Source organism: Mauremys reevesii, linkage group 1 (assembly GCF_016161935.1).
Source record: "Mauremys reevesii isolate NIE-2019 linkage group 1, ASM1616193v1, whole genome shotgun sequence".
In the NCBI taxonomy this organism is placed as follows: domain Eukaryota; kingdom Metazoa; phylum Chordata; order Testudines; family Geoemydidae; genus Mauremys; species Mauremys reevesii.
The window spans coordinates 33,517,983-33,545,287 of record NC_052623.1 but is presented as its reverse complement, the minus strand read 5'-3'; the positions used below and the strand labels follow the sequence as shown (position 1 = coordinate 33,545,287).

General features: G+C 42.9%; 1 protein-coding gene across 2 annotated transcripts in view; it reads left to right on the top strand.

Annotated features, from left to right (window-relative positions):
• CWC15 (CWC15 spliceosome associated protein homolog) overlaps window positions 1–26,989 on the top strand; it is a 63,785-nt gene extending 36,796 nt beyond the window's left edge. For both annotated transcript variants that reach the window (XM_039501237.1, XM_039501227.1), the window contains 2 exons: window positions 20,880–20,998; window positions 26,535–26,989. In XM_039501237.1, coding sequence (XP_039357171.1) covers window positions 20,880–20,998; window positions 26,535–26,664 — 249 coding nt within the window. In that variant the 3' untranslated portion in view covers window positions 26,665–26,989. The remainder of the gene's footprint in view (window positions 1–20,879; window positions 20,999–26,534) is intronic.
• The last annotated feature ends 316 nt before the right edge of the window (window positions 26,990–27,305 follow it).

Sequence of the window (27,305 nt, the reverse complement as noted above, 5' to 3'; positions counted from 1 at the left end):
AGAAATGCTAAGTAAGTATTATTGGATCTGGTGGTACATGTTGTGTCAAACTTGCTATATATTTTAGTGGGAAGGAGATGTCTGTTCTTCCCTACTGTCTCTCAGCCAGTGGCTGAAAATTATCATATATGTAGGCATAAAAGCATTTTTAAGTAAATATTGATGACTTCAAAGTACGTTGAAATTTTTTTTATAGCGCTAACCTGAAAATTAAGTTTATACTAATCAAAATTGTATATAAAAGACATGATTTGCAGAATATTACGAAATAATATAAATTGATATTATTAAATATGGCTCCCTCTTACTGTTATGGAAGGCACAGAAAGCCTGTTAGTGAGATCAAGTTAAGGAGCTTCATTATGATGGCAACAGTAAAGATAAACATCTCTGTAGATTGCTAAATTTAAAAACAAAAAGGCATGTTCCCTATCCAAGTGTTTTCCTATCCTTAGGATGGATTAAATGGAAAGCTTGCAAAAGGTCAGGAAAAGAAAAAGTAGTCATTTTAATATAAGAGGAAGCAGAAGTAAGGGATTTGGAGTCCAGAAATCTCTAGGATGGATTATCTTGTTTTGCTAAAAGAAGTGGACCAAGGGGGGGTGAAAACTCATTGGTCCATGGAGAGGGTTCACTTTCCTCTCCCACCCCGAATTAGCTGCATGCCCTCTTCACTGGCTTAGCTCCCATTGTCTTATTCCCTCATCCCTCACTTCCTGGCAGCATTTGGAGTCATTTCTGCCCTCTAGGCCACCCACTGAAACAGTGCGTTTCCTGCTATGGAAGTGAGCTTCATGAGGAGAAATTCAGCCCCAGGCTGTAGCGTACTCTTCTGTGGAAACTGTGGGGCCTATGAGTGGACAACTGTCTCCCTGCATCCAGCCCTGGCCCCACACATGGAGGGACTGCCCACTCCCATCCATAATCCACCAAGTCTCCCCTGCTTCCCAGGTGGATCCCAAGCTCAGAGATTGCTTCCAAAGGGTCTTGAGAAGATGATGACACTTCTATGGAAGTGACTGACCTGCCCACCACTTCTGCACAGGAGTAAGATTATTCTTGTGAGCTTTGATCTCGAGGGCACAGTGTAGCTGCTGCATCAATTTCCCACCTGTAAAAGGATATTTCCTTACCTCAGGGGAGCTGACATTTTGATTATAGTTGTGAAGGACTTTGCATGTCAGTAGTACCAGACATCTTCCAAGCTCTCCAAATGTTTTACAAACCATAGTTCAATGCTGCAAACTTTATGGATGTGAGTCATTCCACTGTCTTCAGTGTGATGACACATGTGAGTCGTTAGTTACTTGCATGCATGATTTACTCCTGGAGGAATTCTGCGCCAAAAATAAAAAATTCTGCGCACAATATTTTGAAATTCTGCAAAGTTCTGCATATTTTATTTGTCAAAATAATAATATAATCATACCAGTTTCAATTATTTTTGATAATTTATTTCAAAATACCTGTCAGCAAGTATGTCTAGAAGATAAGGTGATAAATAATAGTCAGCGTGGATTTGTCAAGAACAAATCGTGTCAAACCAACCTGATAGCTTCGTTTGACAGGCTAACAAGCGTTGTGGATAGGGGGGGAAGCGGTAGACATGGTATATCTTGACTTCAGTAGACCTTTTGATACTGTCTCACATGACCTTCACATACACAAACTAGGGAAATGCAATCTAGATGGAGCTACTATAAGGTGGGTGCAAAACTGGTTGGAAAACTGTTCCCAGAGAGTAGTTATCAGTGGTTCACAGTCAAGCTGGAAGAGTATAATGAGTGGAGTCTTGCAGGGATCAGTTCTGGGTCCGGATCTGTTCAATATCGTCATCGGTGATTTAGATAATGGCATAGAGAGTACATTTAAAAAGTTTGCAGATGATACCAAACTGCAAGGGGTTGCAAGTGCTTTGGAGGATATGATTAAAATTCAAAATGACCTGGACAAACTGGAGAAATGGTCTGAAGTAAATAGGATGAAATTCAATAAAGACAAATGCAAAGGACTTCACTTAGGAAGGAACAATCAGTTGCACACATACAAAATGGGAAATGACTGCTGTGGCAAATTGCCGGCACTACTATGATGGGTCTCGTGCTTTCTCTTCTTGTAGGGGTGTTCAGGTTGCCATTTCTCGCCCCTGATCTGGGTCATTAACTGTCCCACTAGTATCCCAGAGAAGGGGAGTGGAGAGGGAGGGACCTGGGCCCACCCTCTACTCTGGGTCCCAGCCCAGGGGCCCTAGGTATAGCGGCAAACCACTTGAACTAGTGATTCCCTCCTCTGGGCTACTTCCCTCTCCGGCCCTTCAGCTTGTGGGGCTTCTTGCCCTCTCTCTGCTTGGACAAGGTTTCTTCCAACTCTTTGGGAGAAACCTTTGTGTCTGTGGAGTCCCTCTGCTCTGTACAAGCCAGGTATCCCTTTACCTAGGATCTTGGTCTTCTGGCCCACCACAGCACTTTTCCAAACTCTCCTCTGCTTCCCTCCAAACTGCTCTCTGCTCCAACACCAAACCACTCTGCTTCAACTCTTCCAACTGTCTGATTGAAGCAGGGCTTTTTTATCAGGTGACTGGCTTCAGGTGCTCTAATTGGCTTCAGGTGCTCTAATTAAACTGTAGCAGCCTCTCTCCCCTCTACAGGGAATAGGCTCTCATCTTGTGGCTCACATATCTCCCATCTATCACTCTCCTGCTGCCCTCTGGTCATGCTGTTATCACACTGCCTAGGAAGGAGTACTGCGGAAAGAGATCTGGGAGTCACAGTGGACCACAAGCTAAATATGAGTCAACAGTGTAACACTGTTGCAAAAAAAGCGAACATCATTCTGGGATGTATTAGCAGGAGTATTGTAAGCAAGACACGAGAAGTAATTCCTCTGCTCTACTCCGTGCTGATTAGGCCTTAACTGGAGTATTGTGCCCAGTTCTGGGTTCCATATTTCAGGAAGGATGTGGCGAAATTGGAGAAAGTCCAGAGAAGAGCAACAAAAATGATTAAAGGTCTAGAAAACATGACCTATGAGAGAAGATTGAAAAAATTGGGTTTGTTTAATCTGGAAAAGAGAAGACTGAGAGGGGACATAACAGTTTTCAAGTACATAAAAGGTTGTTACAAGGAGGAGGGAGAAAAATTGTTGTTCTTAGCCTCTGCGGATAAATTGCAGCAAGGGCGCTTTAGGTTGGACATTAGGAAAAACTTCCTAACTGTCAGGGTGGTTAAGCACCGGAATAAATTGCCTAGGGCAGCGATGGAATCTCCATCATTGGGGATTTTTAAGAGCAGGTTGGGCAAACACCTATCTGGGATGGTCTAGATAATACTTAGTCCTGCCTTGAGTGCAGGGGACTGGACTAGATAACCTCTTGAGGTCCCTTCCAGTTCTGTGATTCTATGATTCTAATACAGACAACAAAAAAGATTCAGGAAATGTTTTTTGATAAATAGATGTCTTACTAGGCATATTAATACAGAACTCTGAGTAATAATTCATTTAAACTACAATACAGAACTGTATTTCCTGCACGCCTCAGAAGCAGTGCAAAGGCTTGGAGGAGTCAAGGGCAATGGAGGAGTTGAGGGAGAGGCAAGTAAATTGCTGGGAAGGAGCCTGGGTGTGAACTTGTAAGGTTGTTGGGCATGGGTGGGAGAAGTATGGAACAGGTTTTTTGGGGTGTTTGGGAGGGATTCTTAGGGAGCTTCCCACATGCAGAGCCTGGCTGACCTCTAGCCTCTCACATTCAGTCGGGCACATCTACCCCCATCCCCATGTGTTCCTGCTCCCCCATGTGTCCTTGCACCCCCTGTCCACATGTGTCCCTCCACCCCCACTTAGACACTCCCTCCCCCTGTCCCTATGTGGTCCTGCACCTCTCCACCTGTCCCTATGTAGCTCTGCACCCCTTCCCCCATCACCATGTGGCTCTGCACTTCCCTCCTCTCTGTGGCCCTGTGCCTCCACTCCCATTCAGCTCCTGCTCCAATCTGTGCTCCCCCACTAGCCCTTATGAGTCCGTCTGACCTCCCAGCATCCCATGCTGTCTGTCTCCCCATAGCCTCTGTCTCCTGATCTGGTCCACTGTGAAGAAGGCAGGCTCTTTCTGTTCCCTCGCTGGCCGGGAGTTGCTACTTTGTTCTATCGCCACAGTGCCCTTTGGTGGGCAAAAGGCAGAACTGCTTTTTCCTGTGCAAAAAATCAAAAATATGCAGGGCTCATTAATTATGTGCCCACTTAGTAGTGCAGAATTCCCCAAGGAGTAATGTTTGCAGGATCAGACCTTACATACACAATTAAATAGCTTCACTGCTGAAATGGAGAACTTCTGGAGTGGAGGGCATCAGACAAGCAAATGGCAAAAATCACATTGCACACTGGTGAGGAAAAGGAGGTAAATGAGTAAATGCCTGCTCACTCTTATTGTCCCCACAGAACAAACTGAGCCTCAGTTTTTAAGATATCATCCGAAAGACCCACACACAGTGGGAGAACTCAAGTTATGCATTAAGCAAGGGTGTAAGCCTTTAGTCTTGTGATTTGAACCCAACCCCTGTGCATCTGGACCCCCCCATACTGAGACCCCCTCTGCCAAGCTGAACCTCCTCTTCCCCTCCCCCCGAGCTCCCTGCATCTGAACCCCCACTCTGCTGAGCCTTACCCTCTGTATCCGGACCCCTCCCCTGCCAAGCCTCACCCTCAGCAGGTCAGGGTTGGGTGCAGCTTCACTGCCGAGTCTGTGTCCCAGGGTCGGGGGTTGTAGAGTGATCTCCCACCTCCATGGTGCCAGTGGCCTGTGCTCCCCACTGCCATGTTGAAGCCTCCGCATTTATTTTTGACAAATAAAATTTGCAGAATTTTTAATTTTTTGGCTCAATTCCCTCTGGAGTATTAGTATGAACATGGTCTACTACAAAGAGCATGCTTCTGTTTAAATGTTCTGTACAGTATGTAAGTGGAAAACATAGTGTAAGGAGAACAAATCCCAAGAAAACTCATTACACACACCGGCTGTTGTTGAGTAGCAGGGCACAGGAACATAAATTTGAAGGTCAATTTTTTGTTGGCAGTATTCCTCTCTACTAGGAACATGAAGGGCCAACAACCTTAAAGTTCTCTCTAGTTTAAAGTACAGTTCTGTTGTCCATCTTGCATTTAATATACATAAATATTGCCACAGATGTGTAACCTTTCTTAAAGCTTTGCATTTTAGAGTAAAAAGCAGTATAGTCCTAGTGGAGTTATTTTGAGGCCTCTTTAGGATAAACTGCATGTTTTTATAATTTTCATCTTTTATTATAATGTCACTAGTTAGATCCAAGTCTAGTATTTAGCTTACTATAAAATGAGAACAATTCCTTTAATGTGCATCTCCAGTAAATGTTGTTAAATACTGAAGACAGTTGCTTTCTTGACAAATGGCAGAGAAAAAGCATGTAAATGTCAGTTGGACTCGCCATAAGTGGCTTGTTTAGATTTATATTTTTAGCAGCACAAAATAAATAAAAAATAAACCAGTTTTTTGTAAACTGTTTTGTTTCTACCTGACCTTGTTATTTAATGGGATGGAAGAGGTACTGCCATAGTGTCTTCTGTCCTTGCATTTGTAAATGTACCAATTCGTGACTGCAGTTGATGACTGGAAGATGTGATCCAAAAATGTCAGCCATACCCTTCATTGTTTTGTCCAAATCTTGTGTAGAGTAATATATTTGGTTCCATTTGAGGAGGCAGGGAAATGATTTCTTTTCTTTTCTTCTCTCTTCTTTTTCTGGTTCTATCTATACATTGCCTTTACTGTTTGTGTCTTTTTGTGTGTGTTTTGTTCAAGTGTCAGCTTTTCCAAATCTTTTTTTATGGTTGCAGAATTTGAATCAATCAGTCATAATACTCAACATATTGTCACTCAGATGAACATCTAAACAGAATGAAAAAACTAATCAGAATAATCCTCCAGAATAGAAAGTCTCCCTCCCTCCCTTCCATCCTTTCAGTTTAAAGTTTTAGAGTTTTAGTTTTTCTTATTTTTCTTCTTCTCTGAAGTGACCAATCAAATTTATGAATGTATATGTTGAATGTTATTATCTTATTTTCTTATTTTTTATTCTTTCTTCTTAATTCATTCAGCATTAATTAAATGTGCAATTAAATTATATAAATTAATACCTATAATATAGTATAATTTATGGCAAATTTTTAAATGATTTTTTTGATTTTTTATTTGAAATCAATTTGATTTTTATCAAATCAAACAGCTTCTCAATCACTGTCTTAAAACCACTTAAATATTGTAAAAAATAAAATGATTAAAAAAAAAATATGAATTGTATTGAAAAATTGTCTGTAAAATAAATCATCTTAAAATCTTCTGATCATTGCACTTCTCTTCTTTTTTTTTTTTTTTTTTTTTGTTTTTTTTTCAGCCTTTATTTTATTACAATAATGTTTAGCCCATACCCAAATATGTCTTTACTAGTGCTGCTCTCTCTGCTCTCACTGTAGGTTTTTGCTCTGGCTCTAGTTTTTGAACAAAGGAACACAACTTTGGAGTTTTGGAGTGGAGTCAGTCATTAGATGTGTGATGTAAAAAAATGGCAGAGCTCTGTTTATGCTACAGTTACTGAGCAGCAGACACCAGCAGAGCACATGACAGCTGCAATATATAGTGACACAATACTGTTCAGTGTTAGAGGCCTACACTGGGGGGTTAGGTGGGGTAGGGGGGGCTATGGTGGGCTAGCAAAGCTTATTTCTTTTGTTGTTTGTTGTATGTTTTATTGTAGTTTTGTGTATGTTGTATCTATGTAACAAGAATTTGTACTAACACACATCTGCTGAGCTTTAATCATTCCTGGCAATGATCCTAGAGGCAGGGGCGGCTGCAGGGCCCAGAGGCGGCGGAGGCTCCTGGCCCCAGCACGCTGCCGCGCTGCGCAGCACGCGCGAGGCAGGGGGCAGGCAGCAGCAGGCAGGCTGCCACCGGAGCTTGCCCCTGGCGGGGGGCCCGCGGACCCGGCGCAGGCCTGCAGGAGGCGGCCCGGGGGACGAGGACCACGGACTGTCAGCAGGGAAGCAGCCTGCCCGCAAGCTGCCGTGGGCAGCAGGGTTGCCGCGCCCCCCCCCCCAGCCTGAGCGTGTGAGACAGAGCAAAGAGCTGTTTAGGTCTGTTTGATTTTGAGTCAATTGACATTGTTTGACTGTTTGGGTTCTAACCTTCACACAGAATGCCTGGAGAGATCTAATAGGGGAAAAAGTGAAAACCTTTTGAAAAATAAAAAAATGATTTTGGCTGAAATCAGAGAGGAGGCTGAAGCTTGGCAGAGGCTGTAGAATAGATTGTAGCAGATGTACTATAATAAATTTAACATTTTTAACATCATGGTAACATCATGTTAAATGTATTTTAAATATTTTGTGAATTTACAAAATGTGTGGATAAAAAAAACATGTGAAAACAAAGCAATATAAAAAAAAATAAAATCATAAAACAATTGTTTTAAAATAAAATATAAATCTATAAAACAACTTCTGAGCTGAAAAATGCCATAATTATTAAATTGAATGCCATAAATTGAGTACTGCCAGTTTAGTACTACTAGTTCTACTCTGCAAACTGACTAAAACTGGCATTGCCTTTCAGCAGATCTGCTCCCTGTTTGTATTCAAAGTCTTGACTGTCTTTTTTGAGTTACAAAAATTGTTTTTGAAGTTTTTTATTCTGATTTTTAACAAAAAAAAAAAAACTGTTGCAAAGCTAAAATGCAATGCGTGCAGTTAGCAGCATTGAACAACTGCAAACACTAGCATTGGGAGGGCCCAGTTTGTCCTGCCTGCAGAAAAGATATTTGATTTTATTTCTTAGAAAGAACCATCTTTTTATTTTATAGTTATTTAATATTTTGATATTTGGAGGTTAAGAAAAGTGATTCTTTTTTCAATAAGCATGCACCCCACAATTCTTTAATTCAATTCTGTCATTTAAGAGCTCTTGCATTTTAAAGGGTCATTTTACATTGCAAAACATGTAGGGAAAAAGTCATTGTCATCATGAAAAAACATGTCTAGATCTCCATCCTAGATCAGAGAGAAGGTCTGTCTAGTCCAGTATCCTAGAATAGAGCAAACCTGCCCAGGAGGAGAACTTGTCAAAAATCAGATCTAGGGAGAACTTCTCAAATGGCTGCTAATTGTTGTACCCTAAAGGTGGGAACTATACTTGGGCAATCTAACTGTTGTAACTATTGCACTGTGTGAAGCCAATTGTGCACTGTGTGAATTTTTGCCTTTAAATGCTGTGGAATTTGCATCCTTTTTAAATTGCAGTGAGTTGCAGAGTTAAAATATTTCTTTAATGTTTATCTATTAGAGTAGAGAGGGGATTTATTAATTTCTATAGTCCTAATAAATACAGACATTTACATACATACTTCCACTCTTATTAGTTATACTTCAGAAGAAAACCTTTCCAGTTCCTAAGATCTGAAAGACAGCAGTCTGTCTCAAGGGGAAGTATCTCTTAGAGACTTCAACCTCCTTCTTTGGAGGAAGTGGCTGGAGAGTTCAGACTTCATTTCATGAGATCTTGGATTTCTCATCTTAGGCCAGTGGATTGTGTCATTTATCACACTCCCTATGCCATCCTCCCCTTGTGTCTCTGTGGACTTTCCATTCCCTTCTTGTTGTTCCTGTGGGATTTCTTTTTTTCCTGTCAATGTGTATGTAATTGTTGTTCCATTTCCCCTGTTTCTCTCCCTTTGTTTGGTCACAGATTTTAAAGCATAATATCAGTGAGTATTCATAATTCCTTGTGTAGTGTTAATACTACATTTTACAATGATATTAATCACCATTGTCATTAGCTTTTATAAAAGACCTTACTTACTTGATACTTTTATAATACGGTAATATTGTATACAATCGGTTGATTCAGTTACTTATCATTTGAGGTTTAGACCCTCTGTTTTTATAGTCCAGAGTCCATCTCCCCAACTTGCTCAGTTGATGGCTTCATTTAATTATGTAAATGTGCCTTCATTGTCTCTGCCTGACATCTGGGCTGGTCAGACAAACACATTGGCTAAGGCAGACTGTACTTAAGCTTTCTTGCCTACTACATTATAAGAGATAAGTCTAGCTGATATTCATAATTGTGTACACCCGCCGTACATACATCATGCTAGAATATTAATCAGTGAGTTACTGATAGTTTTCCAGTGAAATTTTACATGATACCTTTCAGATGCAGATTATGACAATGTGTTAAGTACAGTAGTGAGCATGTCAGGCCTGATGAATTGCTCACAATGACTAGTGAACCATCAATGAGCCTCTACATCACACACATAACATAGGCCATAAAACTTCCCCAAAATAATTCCTAGAGCATAGTTTTTAGAAAAATATCCAAATCTTGATTTTAAAATCATCCGTGATTGATTCCACAATATTTGGTAAATTGTGCCTATGGGTAATTATCCTCTCTGTCAAATTTACCCCGTTTCTAGTCTGAATTTGTCTAGCTTCAACTTCCAGCCATGGGATTGTATTCTATCTTTCTCTGCTCGATTGAAAAGCCCATTATTATATATTGTTCCCCATGCAGAAACTTGAGTCAACTCACCCTTTTGTTAAGCTAAAATGAATTGAGCTCTTTGAGTCTGTTGCAATAAGGTATATGTATTTTCTAATCCTTTAATCATTCTTATGAGTCTTCTCTGGACCCTCTCCAATTTCTTGAATTGTGGGCACCACAACTGGATGCAGTATTCTAGCAGTGATTGCGCCAGTGTCAAATACAGAGGTAAAACAATGTCTCTACTCTTACTCAAGATTCCCCTGTTTATGCACCTGTCTTGGGGTTCCATTCACTGCTGGGTGCACCCCTCTTGTGGCTGCATCTGGGGACTAACTCTGCCCAGTCTAATGCTTTCTTCCCTCGCTCACTTTTGCTTCAGCCCCTCTTGTTCTCTAAGAATTGCAGTGCTTCCTCTTCATGGCTTGGCCCGCTGTACAGCTTTTCCCCTTCTGGGTAACTCAGTCCTTCCGGACCAGCTGTCCAGTTGGTGTCTCCAACAATCCTGTGCCACTTCTCAGTAGGTGGTAGGGGAACCTAGATCCACCCTTTACACTTGGTTCCAGCCCAGGGACCCTTGTTGCCTGATCCTTTTTAATGGCTAATAATAATAATCATATTGATGGCCACTTGTTCCTGGTTAATGAGGTGGAGTAATGGGATTCTTGTCCCAGAATCAGGTCCACAGACCTAATACCGATGAGTTCAGTGTCTTGTAGGGAACCTCGCAGTGTATGGCAAGGATGCTCACGCTGAGGGGAAAGCAGAGACATGGTGATTTTTATTAGAACATGTAATAAAGACAGAAAAGCTCCAAACCACATAAACAGATAGGAATATAGCTTTGGGGATATCTGTGGTATCATTCCTGGCACGTGCTGTTAGACTTGTATACTCACACCCTTCCTTGAGGACCTGGTGGTGAGAGACAAAGGACCAGCCCTGCCTCTGGCATGCTGAATGAGTCCGATGGTCTAGGTTCCCCAATGCCCAGAGATTGGTGGTAAATAACAATAGAGCTTAAGGGTCAAATGATAGAAAGGCAACCCACTCTATTTCATGGTTAGCCCTATTATAGGACCTGAGCACTATCATGAATATTAATTCTGATGCCCAGCCTTCCATGTCCAAATCTAACTTATCCTATAGGTCAATGACTCAACTTTTCCAGATGACTGTACCCCTTTTCAGGAGTCTGATTTGTCTTGCGTACCCCCAAGTTTCACCTCACTTAAAAACTACTTGATTACAAAATCAGACATAAAAATATTAAAAAAGTGTCACAGCACACTATTACTGAAAAATTGGTTACTTTTTCATTTTTACTATACAATTATAAAATAAATCAATTGGAATATAAATATTGTTTAAATATGTAGCCTGTTGTAAAACTGGCAAATATCTAGATAAGTTGATGTACCCTCTGGAAGACCTCTGCATACCCCCAGGGGTACACGTACCCCTGATTGAGAACCACTGCTATAGGTTAACATATTAATGCCATTTAACTTATTTGCGTATATGTCAGCTATTGCTCAAGCAAGTTTGTGGTTAGATAACTGCCAATAACTGTATCCTAAAATATCCAAAGCTAGTATCAGTTCAGTGTTCCTCCAATTGCTGGTACTGTTACATACCAACTCCTTCTATTTAGCAGGCTATTCTTAGTTCCCCAAAATCTACAGGTAACTGTTGTGCTATTTATCTATGCAGAGGGACACAGGCCTACTATGCTTAGCTATACTTATGCTAACTTGCTTAAGCTAATGTCTTACAGGATGCAGGCCTGTAGGTTCCTTGTGTTACTGCTGAACAGAATAAAAGGCTAAACTAGGTCTGTGGGTGCACCCTATAACACGCAGCCATGGTCTGCTCAGTCCTACTCCTTGCTACTGTTTCCCTGGGCTTCTTCCTACTCAGCCGTCTCAGGTTCTTTCCCCACAATTCATCTGGGGTTGACGCTTCTTCCAGGGCTGAGATACCAGCACTCATCCTCCCTCTTGGGTTTTCTCCCCACTTCTCTGCTTCCAGTGGCTGCAGACTATTTGCCTTCAGCCTCCTCTTGCTGTCCACTTCCTCATTATATAACAGCCCAACCTGCCCCTGCCCAGCTTGGCTTCATCATCAGTTAGAGTTTATCAACCCTGACTCTCCTCCAGTTGCAGCCAGATACCATAACTGGCCTCTCAGGCCCACATTAAACTCTTCGGGGCATGTGTGGGAGTGCACACCCTATCACAGCATCCCAGGATCACATTAGCAGCAGAGAGTCCTGTGGCACCTTATAGACTAACAGAAGTTTTGGAGCATGAGCTTTCGTGGGTGAATACCCACTTCGTCGGATGCATGTCACATTAGCTCCTTTGGCCACAGCGTCACATTGGGAACTCATGTTCAGCGGATTATTCACCACAAGTGCCAGATCTTTTTCAGAGTTACTGCTTCCAAGGATAAAGTCCCACATCCTGTAAGGATGGCCTGCGTTTCTTTGTTCCTAGATGTATATATTTACATTTAACTAAAATGTATATTGTACGTTTGCACCCATTTTACCAAGCAATCCAATTCACTCTGAATCAGTGACCTGGCCTCTTGTCTATTTACAACTCTCCCAATTTTTGTCTCATTTGCAAACTTCATCAGTGTTGATTTCATTTTCTTCCAGGTCATTGATAAAGATGTTAAATAGAGTAGGGCCAAGAACCCTACAAAACCCCACTGGAAACCCTCTCAGTGACAATTCCCCATTTATAGTTATACCTATCAGTTAGCCAGTTTTTAATACATGTAATGTGTGCCATGTGTTATCATTCTATATCAATAATTTTATATCGTTCTAGGTTTTTTTAGTCAAAATGTCATGTGGTGCAGAAGTCTAAGTATATTGTGTCCATGCCATTATGTTTATCCATCAAACTTGTAATTTCATCAAAAAAATAGTTTGACAGGATCTATTGTCCATAAACCCATGTTGATTTGCATTAATTATATTATCCTTCATTAATTCTTTATTAAGCGAGTCCTGTATCAACTGTTCCATTATCTTGACCAGGATTGATGTCATGCTGACAAGCTTATAATTACCTGGGTCATCCCTTTTGCCCTTTTTTAAAATTGGCACAAGATTAACTTTCTCCCTGACCTTTCTCAGTGCTCCAAGACTTTATTAAAAATTGACAATAATAGTCCAGCGAGCTCCTCAGCCCGCTCTTTTAAAACTCTTGGATGCAAGTTATCTGGACCTGCTTATTTAAAAATGTCTAACTTTATCGTCTGTTTGACATCTTCCAGAGATCCAAGTGGAATGGAAAGAGTATCATCACCATATGATGAGACTATATCCTTTATTCCCTCCCCCCAAAAAAACAGAACAGAAATACTTATTGTACACTTCTTCTGTTTCTCCATTATTATTGATAACTTTACCATTTCCATTTAGTAGTCTACCATTGTCAGGATTCTTTTTGTTCCTAATATATTTTTAAAAGCTCCTTATTGTTCTTGGCTCTGCTGGCTATGGACTTCCCTTTGTGTCCTTTTGCTTCCCTTAGCAATTTTCTACAGTTCCTAACTTCTGATTTATATTTATTACTGTTAGGTTAACCTTTCTTCTATTTGTTATACACTATTTTGTTTTTTATAGCTGCCTTCACTTCCCCTCTAAACCTGCACAGCTTTCTTCAACTCTGGGTTTGTGGGTTTTTTGACATCTAGTAAGATGTTCTTAAATGATTCCCAATTATCATTTACATTTTCTAATTAATTTTTTCCTTCCAGGTCATATTGTGAGCTCATATTTAGCTCATAATTATTTTCAGCACTGTCAAATAGGCCCTTTTGAAGCACCAAGTATATCTATTACTCATGTGTACTTTATTCTGCTTGCACATTATAAATGTGGTCATATCATCACTTGTACTTAAACCACTATTAAGATTTAGTTCTGTGATCAGTTCCTTTTTATCTGTTATGACAAGGTCTAATTACAAATTCCCTCAGGTTGGCTGCAACACTATTTGAGTTAGGAAATTGTCACCTATAATGTGTCGAAATTCCAAAGATATTTTAGTGCTGGTAGCATGGGACCTTCATCATATCTCACTCAAATTGAAGTCAGTCATGATCAAAGTTTTTCCCCCAGTACATATTATAGATAGGTACGCAAGGGGGCAGTCATCCTGTTCCCTATTGTGATTTGGTGGTTTGTAGAAGACACCAACTGATATCCCATCTTATGGTTTATCTGTTAGGACAGAGATCCATAAGCATTCAAGATCACTTTCTTCTGACTTATCAGTGACTCGGCAACAGGTAATGTGATTTTGCTGGGAGTACAATACAGCAGTGCAGACAATCCAGGAAGTTTTTGGAAAATGTAGGGAACAATTTCCTGGTGCAAGTGCTTGAGGAACCAACTAGGGGCAGAGCTCTTCTTGACCTGCTGCTTACAAACCAGGAAGAATTAGTAGGGGAAGCAAAAGTGAATGGGAACCTGGGAGGCAGTGACCATGAGGTGGTTAAGTTCAGGATCCTGACACAAGGAAGAAAGAAGAGCAGCAGAATATTGACCCTGGACTTCAGAAAAGCAGACTTTGACTCCCTCAGGGAACCGATGGGCAGGATCCCCTTGGAGAATAAGGGGAAAGGAGTCCAGGAGATCTGGCTGTATTTTAAAGAATCCTTACTGAGGTTGCAGGAACAAACCATCTCGATGTGTAGAAAGAATACTAAACATGGCAGATGACCGGCTTTCCTTAACAGTGAAATCCTTGCTGATCTTGAATGCAAAAAAGAAGCTTATAAGAAGTGGAAGATTGGACAAATGACCAGGGAGGAGTATAAAAATATTGCTCAGATATGCAGGAATGAAATCAGGAAGGCCAAATCACACTTGGAGTTGCAACTAGCAAGAGATGTTAAGAGTAACAAGAAGGGTTTCTTCAGGTGTGTTAGCAACAAGAAGAAAGTAAAGGAAAGGGTGGGCCCCTTACTGAATGAGGGAGGCAACCTAGTGACAGAGGATGTGGAAAAAGCTAATGTGCACAATGCTTTTTTTGCCTCTGTCTTCACGAACAAGGACAGCTCCTAGACTACTGCACTGGGCAGCACAGTATGGGAAGGAGATGACCAGCCCTCTGTGGAGAAATAAATGGTTCAGGACTATTTAGAAAAGCTGGATGAGCACCAAGTCTACGGGGCTGGATGTGCTGCATCCAAGGGTGCTAAAGGAGTTGGCAGATGTGACTGCAGAGCCATTGGCCATTATCTTTGAAAACTCATGGCGATGGGGGGAGATCCCGGATGACTGGGAAAAGGCTAATGTAGTGCCCATCTTTTAAAAAGGAAAGGAGGAGGATCCGGGGAACTACAGGCCAGTCAGCCTCACCTCAGTCCTTGGAAAAATCATGGAGCAGGTCCTCAAGGAATCAATTCTGAAGCACTTAGAGGAGAGGAAAGTGATTAGGAACAGTCAGCATGGATTCACCAAGGGCAAGTCATGCCTGACTAACCTAATTGCCTTCTATGATGAGATAACTGGCTCTGTGAATGAGGGGAAAGCAGTGGATGGTGTTACTCCTGGACTTCAGCAAAGTTTTTGATACGGTCTCCCACAGTATTCTTGCCAGCAAGTTCAAGAAGTATGGGCTGGATGAATGGACTATAAGGTGGATAGAAAGCTGGCTAAATCGTCGGTCTCAATGGGTGGTGATCAGTGGCTCCATGTCTAGTTGGCAGCCTCTGTCAAGTGGAGTGCCCCAAGGGTCGGTCCTGGGGCCGGTTTTGTTCAATATCTTCATTAAGGGTCTGGAGGATGGTGTGGACTGCACTCTCAACAAGTTTGCAGATGACACTAAACTGGGAGGAGTGATAGATACGCTGGAAGGTAGGGATAGGATACAGAGGGACCTAGACAAATTAGAGGATTGGGCCAAAAGAAATCTGATGAGGTTCAACAAGGACAAGTGCAGAGTCCTGCACTTAGGATGGAAGAATCCCATGCACTGCTACAGACTAGGGACCGAATGGCTAGGCAGCAGTTCTGCAGAAAAGGACCTAGGGGTCACAGTGGACGAGAACCTGGATATGAGACGAGAGTGTACCCTTGTTGCCAAGAAGGCTAATGGCATTTTGAGCTGTATCAGTAGGGGCATTGCCAGCAGATCAAGGGACTTGATCATTCCCCTCTATTTGACATTGGTGAGGCCTCATCTGGAGTACTGTGTCCAGTTTTGGGACCCACAGTACAAGAAGGATGTGGAAAAATTGGAAAGAGTCCAGCGGAGGGCAACAAAAATGATTAGGGGGCTGGAGCACATGACTTATGAGGAGAGGCTGAGGGAACTGGGATTGTTTAGTCTGCAGAAGAGAAGAATGAAGGGGGATTTGATAGCTGCTTTCAACTACCTGAAGGAGGGTTCCAAAGAGGATGAATCTAAACTGTTCTCAGTGATAGCAGATGACAGAACAAGAAATAATGGTCTCAATTTGCAGTGAGGGAGGTTTAGGTTGGATATTAGGAAAACCTTTTTCACTAGGAGGGTGGTGAAGCACTGGAATGGGTTACCTAGGGAGGTGGTGGAATCTCCTTCCTTAGAGGTTTTTAAGGTCAGGCTTGACAAAGCCCTGGCTGGGATGATTTAGTTGGGAAATGGTTCTGCTTTGAGCAGGGGGTTGGACTAGATGACCTCCTGAGGTCCCTTCTAACCCTGATATTCTATGACTCTGGGTAATGTGAATGACATTGTGGCTGGCTTTGCACAAATGGATTTCCCTAACTGCGGAGGGGCGATAGATGGGATGCCTATTCTAATTCTGGCACCAGCCCACCTAGCCTCCGAATACGTAAATTGGAAGGGGTATTTCTCTATGGTTCTCCAGGTGCTTGTGGATCACCATGGGCGTTTCATTTACATTAACGCAGGGTGGTCAGGAAAGGCGCATCTATCAGAACACAGGGCTGTTCAGGAAGCTGCAAGCTGGAACTTTCTTCCCAGACCAGAAGATCACCGTAGGGGGAGTCGAAATGCCCATTGTGATTCTTGGAGACCCCGCTTACCCTTTAATGCCATGGCTTACGAAACCCTACACAGGGAGCCTTCACAGCAGCAAGGAGCGGTTCAACAACAGGCTGAGTCGGTGCAGAATGACTATGGAGTGTGCTTTTGGCCATTTTAAGGGCCGCTGGTGCTGTCTGTATGGGAAGCTGGACCTGGCCAATGACAGCATTCCCACGGTTATAGCCGCATGCTGTACCCTCCATAACATTTGTGAAGGGAAGGGTGAAAGATTCACTCAGGCATGGAGCTCGGAGGTTCAACACTTGGAGGCTGAATTTGAACAGCCAGAGAGCAGGACTATTAGAGGGGCCCAGCGTGGGGCTGCAAGGATTAGGGATGCCTTGAGGGAGCAATTTGAGGCTGAAAGCCATCAGTAATGTTTGGTGCCCTGCATGGGAGTGAAATGCAGTGGTTCTAGTGCTAGTAGGAATCTGTGTTTGCGACATATGATGCACTGACTTGCAGTGTCTTGCTTTCCTGGGCTACAGTATCTTTTACTTAATGCAATAATAAAGAATGTTTTCAAAGCCAAAAAATTCATTTATTGAAAAGAAGCACAACTGCTTGGGAAACAGAAAGGTCATGACACATCTGTGCTGTGTGGGCTGAGGGAAGGGGGTGGAGTGAGGTGGGGAACGGGACAATCACAGATTTGCGTATGGCCTGTTATCATACTCAGCCTTCCTGTCTGGAGTGCCATGCAATGAATACTGCACTTCAGGATGGCTATACTGCATGGTGGTGGGGGTTGAGTGAAGTGAATAAGGGTCGTAGTTTGCAGGGCTGGGTGGTGAAGTCACAGCCGTTGGAGGCAGCTGGTGGCAATAAGAACCCAGGCATTGGGGAAACGGGGTTGGCGGTGACATGGGGACACAAGGGAAAGAGTTTTGGGACAAGGGTTGCGGGGCAGAGGGGTACGGAAGTGCTCCACCTGCATTGCTACGAGCGCCTGTATCGAGTCCGCTTGGCACTCCATGATGCTTAGCCGCTGCTCCGTGCTTTGGTGCCGGCGATCCACATTCTGATGACAGACCCTCCTTTCGCTCTCCCGCCACTCCTGCACTTTTTGATTTTCATTAAGGGACTGCTGCATGAATTCATGCAGCATGTCCTCTTTGCTTCTTTGTGGCCGCTTCCTGATTCTTTGGAGTCTTTCGGCCATTGATAACAAGGACGGCTGGGATCTCAAGGTTGCATCTGTAAAGCCAAAATGCAACTCTTAACAGAGGCAGCATTGTTCATACCAGACAGAGCAATGATTCGGCTGTACTTAAAGATAAGCAGTGTAAACAATGGCAGTAATTGCCCATCCCAAAACGAGCGCACATAACCCACAGGAACCCCAAAATGGTGAGTAGGCACAGGTGCAAGGGGGACTGATTGTTTCATGGCCATACTGTCCTCTGGGGTTCTGTGCCCTGGGGAGATCCAACAGCTGCAGGGGGCCCCTATACTCAACACTGTCCCCGCATTTTCCACAGGATGAGTTCGTCCTGGAAGATACCTCACTGCTGAGGGTGACCTGGGAAGCAAGGGAGGATCTTCTACTACAATGCGCTTCCGCCCTGGCCCATATGCAGCTTGCTGGTGTGCAGCAATGGTCCTCCCGCCCAGCACAGCACAGTGGTGCGGACGTGTTAGCCTTACTGGGACAAGGAGCACAGTAGCTCTGCCAAGGAACCTCCGCAAGCACATTGCCCAGTTTCTGCATGAGACTTTTGAAGAGATCACTGAGGCCGATTACCGCGATGTGAGAAAGCACATCAACATCCTATTCTGCATGTAGGCATGCATACAGTCCTAACGCTCCTCGCCCCACGAGCCCCCACCGAACAACTTCCTTCCCAAAATAAAAGCTGCTTACCGGGCACCTCCTCTGGTGTTTGTTCTTCCCCAAGCACCGTCCACTGTGACTGGCTGCCTTCCTCCTGGCTTGAGAACAGTTGCATGCATCTAGGGATGCCAGGCTGTCCCTCTCCTCCTCAGCACCCTTGCTTGTGCTTTTCCTCCTCCTGCCTTGTTGAACTGGGCTCTGAAGTGTCCATGGTGGTCTTTGGAGTGGAGGTGGGGTCACCCCCAAGTATTGCATCCAGCTCTTTGTAGAAACGGCAGATCGCGGGGGCAGCACCAGAGTGGTGGTTTACCTCGCGGGCTTTGCCCTAGGCATTCCACCGCTCCTTCGCTTTAATCCTGCACTGCAGTGCGTCCCAGTCATGGCCCCTTTCCATCATGTCCTTTTATATCTGCCCGAAGGTATCCTAATTCCTACAGCTGGAGCACAGCTGGGACTGGACAGCTTCCTCTCCCCAAACACTGATGAGGTCCAGCACCTCGCGATTGCTCCATATTGGGGATCACCTGGCGCATAGAGGCATGGTCACCTGGAAAGATGTGCTGAGAGCACTCCACACCTTGCTGGACACACAAGAAGGGGATTTTCAAAATTCCCAGAGAATTTAAAGGGCAGGTCTGACAGTTGGTCACCTGAGGGAAGAGCAGTAGAGTTCAAAGAGATGACCAGAGTGGCTAGAACAGGCCTTGTGGGACACTTCTGGAGGCCAATCAGAGGGCATTAATAGACCAGGGCGTCCACACTGGTGCCGCGGCGCTCCAGCCAGGGTGCAGCAAGCATTTATGCTTCTCAAGGAGGTGGAGCGCTCCAGCTGCAGAGTCTGGGAGCTCTACATGCCTTGCCAGTGTGGATACATTAAATCACCCCAGGCACCCTGACTCATAATGCACTCTAACTCGCAAGTGTAGCCAAGCCCTAAGAAAAATCATTTTTTTTTGTATATTCTGAACTAAAGAGGTAAAGTTTTGACCAGTGAGCTGGTCTATAAATTGTATTTGCTGATAACTTCACAGTGTCCCAAAAGCTTTCACCCACCCACCCTATTCTCTGCATGAAACAGGCTGGTGTACCTTAAGTGCATAGTAAAATTTATAGAAATCTTGCAAATTCTACATTAGATCTGCCTGATGTTTATAAGAATGACTTACTATTGTACTTATTAAGGCCTCTTGGGCCTCTTTTATAGAAATATTCCATTTATCTGTTCAATCCACAAAAGTGAAAAAGTAAAGTAGGTAGGACTTATTAATGTACTCTTTCACGGTGATTGAGTGCTTAAAGCTTGCAAACTCTGGTTAGCATCAGTATAGTTTATAGTGCTGAAAATCTTAAATTCTACTATCAAGAAAAGCATTTCCTGTTCTGGGTCTCCATAGTGCCCTGATTCATGAATTTTTTGCAGTTTCAAAAGAAACACCAGTTATGATCCATATATCATAGTAGCCCTGGTTTTAGTCCAGGTAGTAGTTCTATAGCATTGAATGCAATATTTTTTTTTAACTGGACTGATTCCAGACCATACTTTAGCATGTAGAAGGATATGCTTATATTCAGTCATCTAAGTAAGAAAGCAGTCTCTCTTCCCCCCTCCGTCCCCCCATGTTTACATCAAAGAGTGAACCTGGTAACATGTTTGAAAGCTTCTGGAAAAAATTGTTGATACAGACAGAATGTCACACATAACTTGAAGTCTGGAATAGATTAAGTGACTGGATATTAAGATAGCTCCTCAAAATGGTTAGTGAAACCAGTTTTATGCTAGATACGGTTTCTCGCTGTTTTAATCAGAAGTTTACAGTGTGCTGTTGGGGAGCAGGGTGAGGGGAGACCCTGGACAGTGAAACTCTTAAAATTTGGGTATCATGAGATTATTCAGTGTTGTACAGTATCGCAGAAGGAAATAGTAAGACGCAGTGATGGTAAAATGCTGAGAGATCACTCAAGGTAGAAGACAATAGCTTGTTTTCAACAACATATAACACCTTCCACTTTAATGAATATTGTGGAACGTTTTCTCATGTGAGGTTAAATAGAATTTAAAATGAAGAAAATCAGGTAGTTTGCTTATTAATACAAAAATACATTACCTATAACATGTGCCAGTATTTACGGTGTGCTAATTGCAAACTTTAGAACATCAAAGGCTAGGAATGCAGGGTTCAGCTTTGCTAGATGACAGTAGATTAACAATGTTAAGCTTTTCAGAGTTTCTGCCTCACCCTTTCCTCTGTTTTTCCACACAGACAACTGTTTTAAATCAGCTGGAAGGGATGACTGAGCTAGAAGTTGAAGCTGTCTGTGTGGGAGTTATCAGCAAAATGATCAGTCTTCCTTTGTAAATGAGCTTGAAAAGATGGCCAAAAACTAATAAATATGTGCATCTATTTCTCATTGTCAGGAGCAAGAGCAAAAGGCTGAAGAAGAGAGGATTCGAATGGAAAACATCCTGAGTGGCAACCCTTTACTAAATCTTACAGGCCCAGTGCAGCCTCAGGCAAACTTCAAAGTGAAGAGAAGGTACTATGCTCAATATACATTTGTCCCTTCCTGGAGCTCCAGCAGTCTGTAAAGCAGCTAAACTGGTATCACTGCCATTGATTTTATTTCTCCACTCAAGCCTCGAGTCAACAGTATGATGTGAAATTAAGGCATTGTAAAATGAGGATGGTAGTTTTGTGTTTTTTCCAAGTAGACCACTCTGGTTCTTTTTGGGCAAAGAGAATTGCTTTGACAATTTAATTGTCTTGCGTTACCATCCATAGCACAATATGATTGCAAGAGGCAATGTGGTGAGAGTTCATAGGCAGACTCATTGTTACGCTTTTCTAAACACATTTATCTACTTTGGATTGTTAATGTGAGTGACTAGTGAAATTTTTTGTGCTGGCACTTTTTTATGGTTCGTTTACTATTGATTATAGTATGGTTTCTATTATATGTATATTTCTATATAAATATTCCAGGTAGTATTCCATTTAACTAAAATAGGGAATAGATGAGGGGTTTATGAGCTTCACTCAAAAGTAGGGACCTCTGAACATTCAGAGAACTTTCTACAGTTTTGACTGGACTTTCTCTTTCCTGTGCTGATTGGCTGTTTGCTCCAGCCCTCGCCTTCCTTTGGTCTCTTCACTTCAGTTTCACTCCACATCTTTCTTACCCTCTTCTTCTGTGTCTTGTCTCCTGTCCCTTCAGTTTTCTTTCATCTAGCTGATCCCCTCTTCATTAAACACATCTTTTTAAAAAAAAATTGTAGAACTAACATGCTGTTTCCCATCACATTGTTCACTCTGCTTGTGTCTCATCCTGCGTCCATCCTATGACTGGCTTGTCTATTTCGTTTGTAAGCTTTTTGAGGCAGGGATTGACTGCTGCTCTTTGTACAATGCCTAGAACAGTGGAGCCCTGTGATAAATGAAGGGGGGTGTAGCTCCCTTTGATAGACGCCCAGCCAGCCAGTTAGCTGTAAAATCCTTCTTGGTAGCTGTTCTCTGCTTGCTTACCTGTAAAGGGTTAACAAGCCCACAGGTGAAAGAAAAGGAGTGGGCACCTGACCAAAAGAACCAATGGGAAGGCCAATGGGAAACTTTCCCTTTGTCTGCTGTTCTCCAGAGAAGCAGGGGCAGAGCAGCAATGCTATAAGCAGAATGCTGGGTAAGGTTTGAACCAGATATGAACATTTATCTCCCATACCTAGAAGATAGGGAACGTTTAGATAAATTGATCAGGTTTATTCTTTATTTTGGCTTGTAGATCTCTTCTGTGCTAATCCCAGATGCTTTCCTTTGCTTGTAACCTTTAAGCTGAACCCACAAGAAGCTAGTTTGGGTGCTCAATTTTTGGAATTGCTCTTTTAAAATCCAGCAAATGTCTAAGTTCCAGATGTATTTTCTTTCTTTTTGTTTTAATAACATTTACCTTTTTTAAGAACAGGATTGGATTTTTGGTGTCCTAAGAGGGTTGTGCATGTTGTTTGATTAGCTGATAGCCACAGCTAATCTCCTTTGTTTTCTTTTTCAGCTCTTCCTCGGAAGGGGGGGGGGCGGGCGCGAAAGGGCTTGAGGATACTCCACAGGGAGGAATTCCCAACTGCTCCTTCCTGGGATCAAAGGGGGTTTTTTTGCATTTGGATGAGGGCAGCATTTACCAAGCCAAGGTCAGAGAGAAGCTGTAACCTTGGGAGTGTAATACAAGCCTGGAGTGGCAAGTATTAATTTTTAAAATCCTTGAGGGCCCCCCACCTTCTGCACTCAGAATGACAGAGTGAAGATTCAGCCTTGACAATTCCTATTTTTTTTAGTCCTTAAGCATTCCCTAATAAATAGGATTTAATAATAATATTTTCATTTTTTACTGTTACTTAACACAATAAAGACTTAAGGGTATAAGAGAGAGAGTGTGGGTGAGGTCGGGGCGCCATTGTTGTTAATGGGGGAGGGGGGCAACTTTAACCATGATTCCAGGGGTTACGTAGGCACCTGAAGATTCTAAGTGGGGTTTTTTTTGTTTGTTTGATTTTTTTTGCAGATAACTTAGAAATTGGCTGGCAGGAACACTGCATCTAATTCCTTTATAAAGAACAAAAATTAAATACTAGAACCACTCAGCTCTAATATTAACATGTTCTGACATCTTGTGTCAAGTCACTTGTCTTAAGGGACACTGAATTTTAGTGTATATTCTTTGTTACTAACTCTTGAATACAACAATTAAAACAATTTGTAGAAAAATCTATATTACTTTCTATCACTTTTTTGCAGTTCACCAAGCTTGGAATAGATCATTTAACTTTTGGAAACATCCTACTAGGGCAAGGCCCTGTGAGTTTATACTGCATCTGCCTGGGGCTCTCCGGGTGTTACCCCACTACAAATAATAGACTAAAAACTGACTTTAAATAGGAGTGAAACTGACACTTTCAGGTCACTTTCACAGTATTGCCAACCCCAAATGTTCAAAAATCATGACTCGCTCAGCAAAAATCATGAGATTATGTAAAAATAATAGATTTGGTTTTCTTTTTATTTGTCTTCTGCTTTTTGAGCCTTTAAGGTGCACTGGGGTCACATTTTTGAAGGTTTCTCCACAGCTATGAAGGCTAGAAACTTCATTTTTGTTTAAGAATGAAGGCTGAAATCATCACCTATCCCCTTGACTCCAGGGCCTCGGGCTTTAAGGAAAACAATAATTATCATGAGACTCAAGACAAAATCATGATTGTTGGCAACACTGCTTTCACTTCTGTTTGAAGGTAGACTAGTTACTTTCCCAGGGGCGGCTCCAGGCCCCAGCACACCAAGCGCGTGCTTGGGGCGGCATGCCGCGGGGGGGCGCTCTGCCGGTTGCCGGGAGGGCGGCAGGCGGCTCCGGTGGACTTCCCGCAGGTGTGTCTGCGGAGGGTCCGCTGGTCCCGCGGCTTCGATGGAGCATCCGCAGGCACGTCTGCGGGATGTCCACCGGAGCCGCGCGACCAGCAGAGTGCCCCCCGCGGCGTGCCGTCGTGCTTGGGGGGTGCGAAATGGCTAGAGCCGCCCGTGTACTTTCCTCAAGGCTGTTAAACACAACACTACAATGATTGAGTTGCAGTTCTCACAGGAGAATATTTAAAATCAAACACCAAGAAAATTCCACATTTTAAAGTTGAGAAAAAAACTGATACTTCTGAGCCTAGGCACCAACTTTTCCCCACGCCGGTGTGTGCTTGAGACCCTCCCCCTCCGCCCCCACCCCAATTCCACCCCTACCCCACACCCATTCCAGCCCCTTCCCCAAAGGTATCTGACCCCCCCGCCCCTATTGTACCCCTTCCCCAAATCCCCACCCCGCCTCTTCCCCCCCTCCTCCCCTGAGCATGCCACATTCCCATTCCTCCCCCCTCCCTCCCAGCGCTTGCTGCGTGAAACAGCTGTTTTGTGGTGGCAAGTGCTGGGAGCGAGGGGGGAAAAGCAGGCACGCAGCGCGCTCAGGGGAGGGAGCAGAGGCAGAGGTGAGCTGGGGCGGGAAGCTGCTAGTGGCACAGAGCACCCACCAATTTTTCCCTGTGAGTGCTCCAGCCCCGGAGCACCCATGGAGTCGGCACCTATGCTTCTGAGGTATATCAAGGCCACTGCAAGCAGGAAAGGAAAATAAACAGGCATAGGAGCTCTGAGCACTCCTCCTCTTGAAAGGAAGTTGAAGGGTTAAATCTTCTGATCCTTAATCAAGTAAAACTTCTATTGCGATCAGCACCTCCACTCATAAATATTGTTATGTGCTCAATGACTATACACTTAATACTTAAATATCTGAGCCATCTTATCCAGGACTACACATCTTATATGCATTAGCTTAGGGACTACATTTTCTGGCATATTCTAACCAGTGCTGAGCGCACAGATTGTGCCCAATGAATAATACAAATCATGACCATAATCGTCAACTTTATGGGCTCTGGATGTAATTTCTCTTCTTGTGGAATTGGCCTGGATACATCTGAAACCCTAAGAATTTGAGGCATAAACACATCTGATACTCGAGTGACACTTTCTCATTCCTTCCTTTTCTCAAACTCAAAAACCAAAAATGACAAAACAAAATGATTTTCAGTTAAAATGTAAAATGGCACAGCAGTCATTGCTTAACAACCCAGCCTGGGGCAGAACCTTCCATCCGTTGGAGATTAAGTGATTTCCTTTCGTCTGACTCTCATTCTCTCTTTCTCCATTGTTCCTGACCTCTGTGCTGCTTTTCATGTTGTCAACCATGACATCTTTCCCAACTGACTGAGACTGTTTGCTGGAGTCTCATAGAACTGGTCTTGAATTTGCTCCCAGCTATCAGAGTCCCCTCTTTTTTCAGCATGCAGCAGAGAGAGAGGGTGGGCCAGTGGATAAGGAGCTAGCCCTGAGAGACGGGGGTTCTACTTCCTCCTTGGGCTTTCTGTATGACCTCAGGCCAGTGCCTTAGGGGCAGAGTTCCAAAGGTTTTTAGGCACCCAAAGATGGAGCTATACATCTAGTGGAGTTTACAAACCACCTCATCATCTAGGTGCTTTTGAAAATCCCACTAGGTGTCTAAACACTTTCGAAAATCTGGCCTTTAGTCTGTGTGTGCCTGTGCGGCCCATCTGTACAATGGGGAGAACAGCACTGCTCTGCCTCACCAAGGGGCTGTGAGGAGAAATAGGTTAGGAGTTGTGAGGCGCTCAAATACTATGGTGATGGGGCTGCATAAGTACTACAAGTAGAGTGGGAACTTCTCTATACCACTGCTATCCCTTCCTTTGTTTTTGGCCCCTTCTTGTCACCTATGCCCCTCACATCACTCTCTTTTCCGAATGTTATTTTGGGCTCAGAGGGCTTGGCAGTATTTCGAGTCCCCTGCCTTCTCTCTTCAATACCCTCCACTCCCTGCAGAGGGATTCCTGTTTTACAGACTCATTAATGACTTCCAGATCCTTAATTTAGTTACTAGCCCTTTCTTATCTTAATCACCCTGCCTCTGTAAACAAAATACTGACCGACCCAGAGGCAGAGGCTTTGAGCAGCACCTTTCCTCTGCAGAACTCATGCTGTGCTGCAGTTAAGAGCTCCACCTGACAGTACATCCACCTGTAGGAAACTGGGGGGTGGGGGGGAGTGCCCCTCTTCGCCCCAAATGGTACCCCTGGGTGAAGTAATATATTTTATTGTACCAACTGCTGTTGGTGAAAGAGACAAGCTTTTGAGCTACACAGCTCTTTAGGAGTTCAAAAGCTTGTTTGTTTCATGAACAAAAGTTGGTTCAATAAAAGATATTACCTCGTCCACTTTGTCTCTGTAATATCCTGGGACCAGTATGGCTACAAAACTGCAAACAACTTTAGGATATAGTTTGTATGAAAAACACACACAATAGTTGTATTTTGGTTTTTTAAAATAAGTTCAGATGTGTGTGTTAAGAACAGTTTTTTCTAAAAAGAAAGTGATCTTCTGAAATCTACAAAGAACTATTTAAACAAGTATTTAAGTTGCTCTGCCTTAATTTCATGTAGTAAATTTTAACTGTACAGCTCAATATTTTGTTTTTCTTTCAGATGGGATGACGATGTTGTCTTCAAGAATTGTGCCAAGGGAATAGATGAAATGAAAAAGGACAAAAGATTTGTAAATGATACTCTGCGATCTGAATTTCACAAAAAGTTCATGGAAAAATACATCAAGTAGTACAGTTTTATGTGCTCCATTGCTGAAAGACTCAAAGGGTCACGGTGACTTCCCCTCTGTGGTGTACCTCCTCCCCCCCTCCCCCAAAAAATGGCTGAAAATTGTCTCCTGCCATGAATTTCCAAATGCTTTTCCAAGGTCGTTGACAGCTTTTTAATTGTCCCCTTGTATCTGGAGTGTTTTATCTTTTTCAGCATCCTTTTTTTGTTTTAACTAAACCTGTTTCTGTTTAATTCAGTGGATATGCATTTACTTTTAATGGCCTTCATGTAAATGTTGAAAGAGAGACTGGTTTGCAATAAATACTTTAATTGTCTAAATACTATTTCTTGGGAAACAACCTGTATGTGATATGGAGAATTGTAATTTATGCAGCTTATGTAAATTTTCATATTCTTAAAGGTAAGTGAAATTCTACATGCTAGAAGAGAGACTGAAGTTGCCTTTTTATGCATGACATTTAATTATCTTCCTTCCTCTGATTGGCTAATTGAAATCCAATATGAACTCCCTATCTGATGTCTTAAATATTGAGTGTTTCCCTGATGTAGCAGTTAAGGATGTGGTCTGACTGGATAAGCCCCCAGCTGTTAAAAATTCTGTTTTCATCTATATCATGAGTTCAGCCTGATTCACTGCCT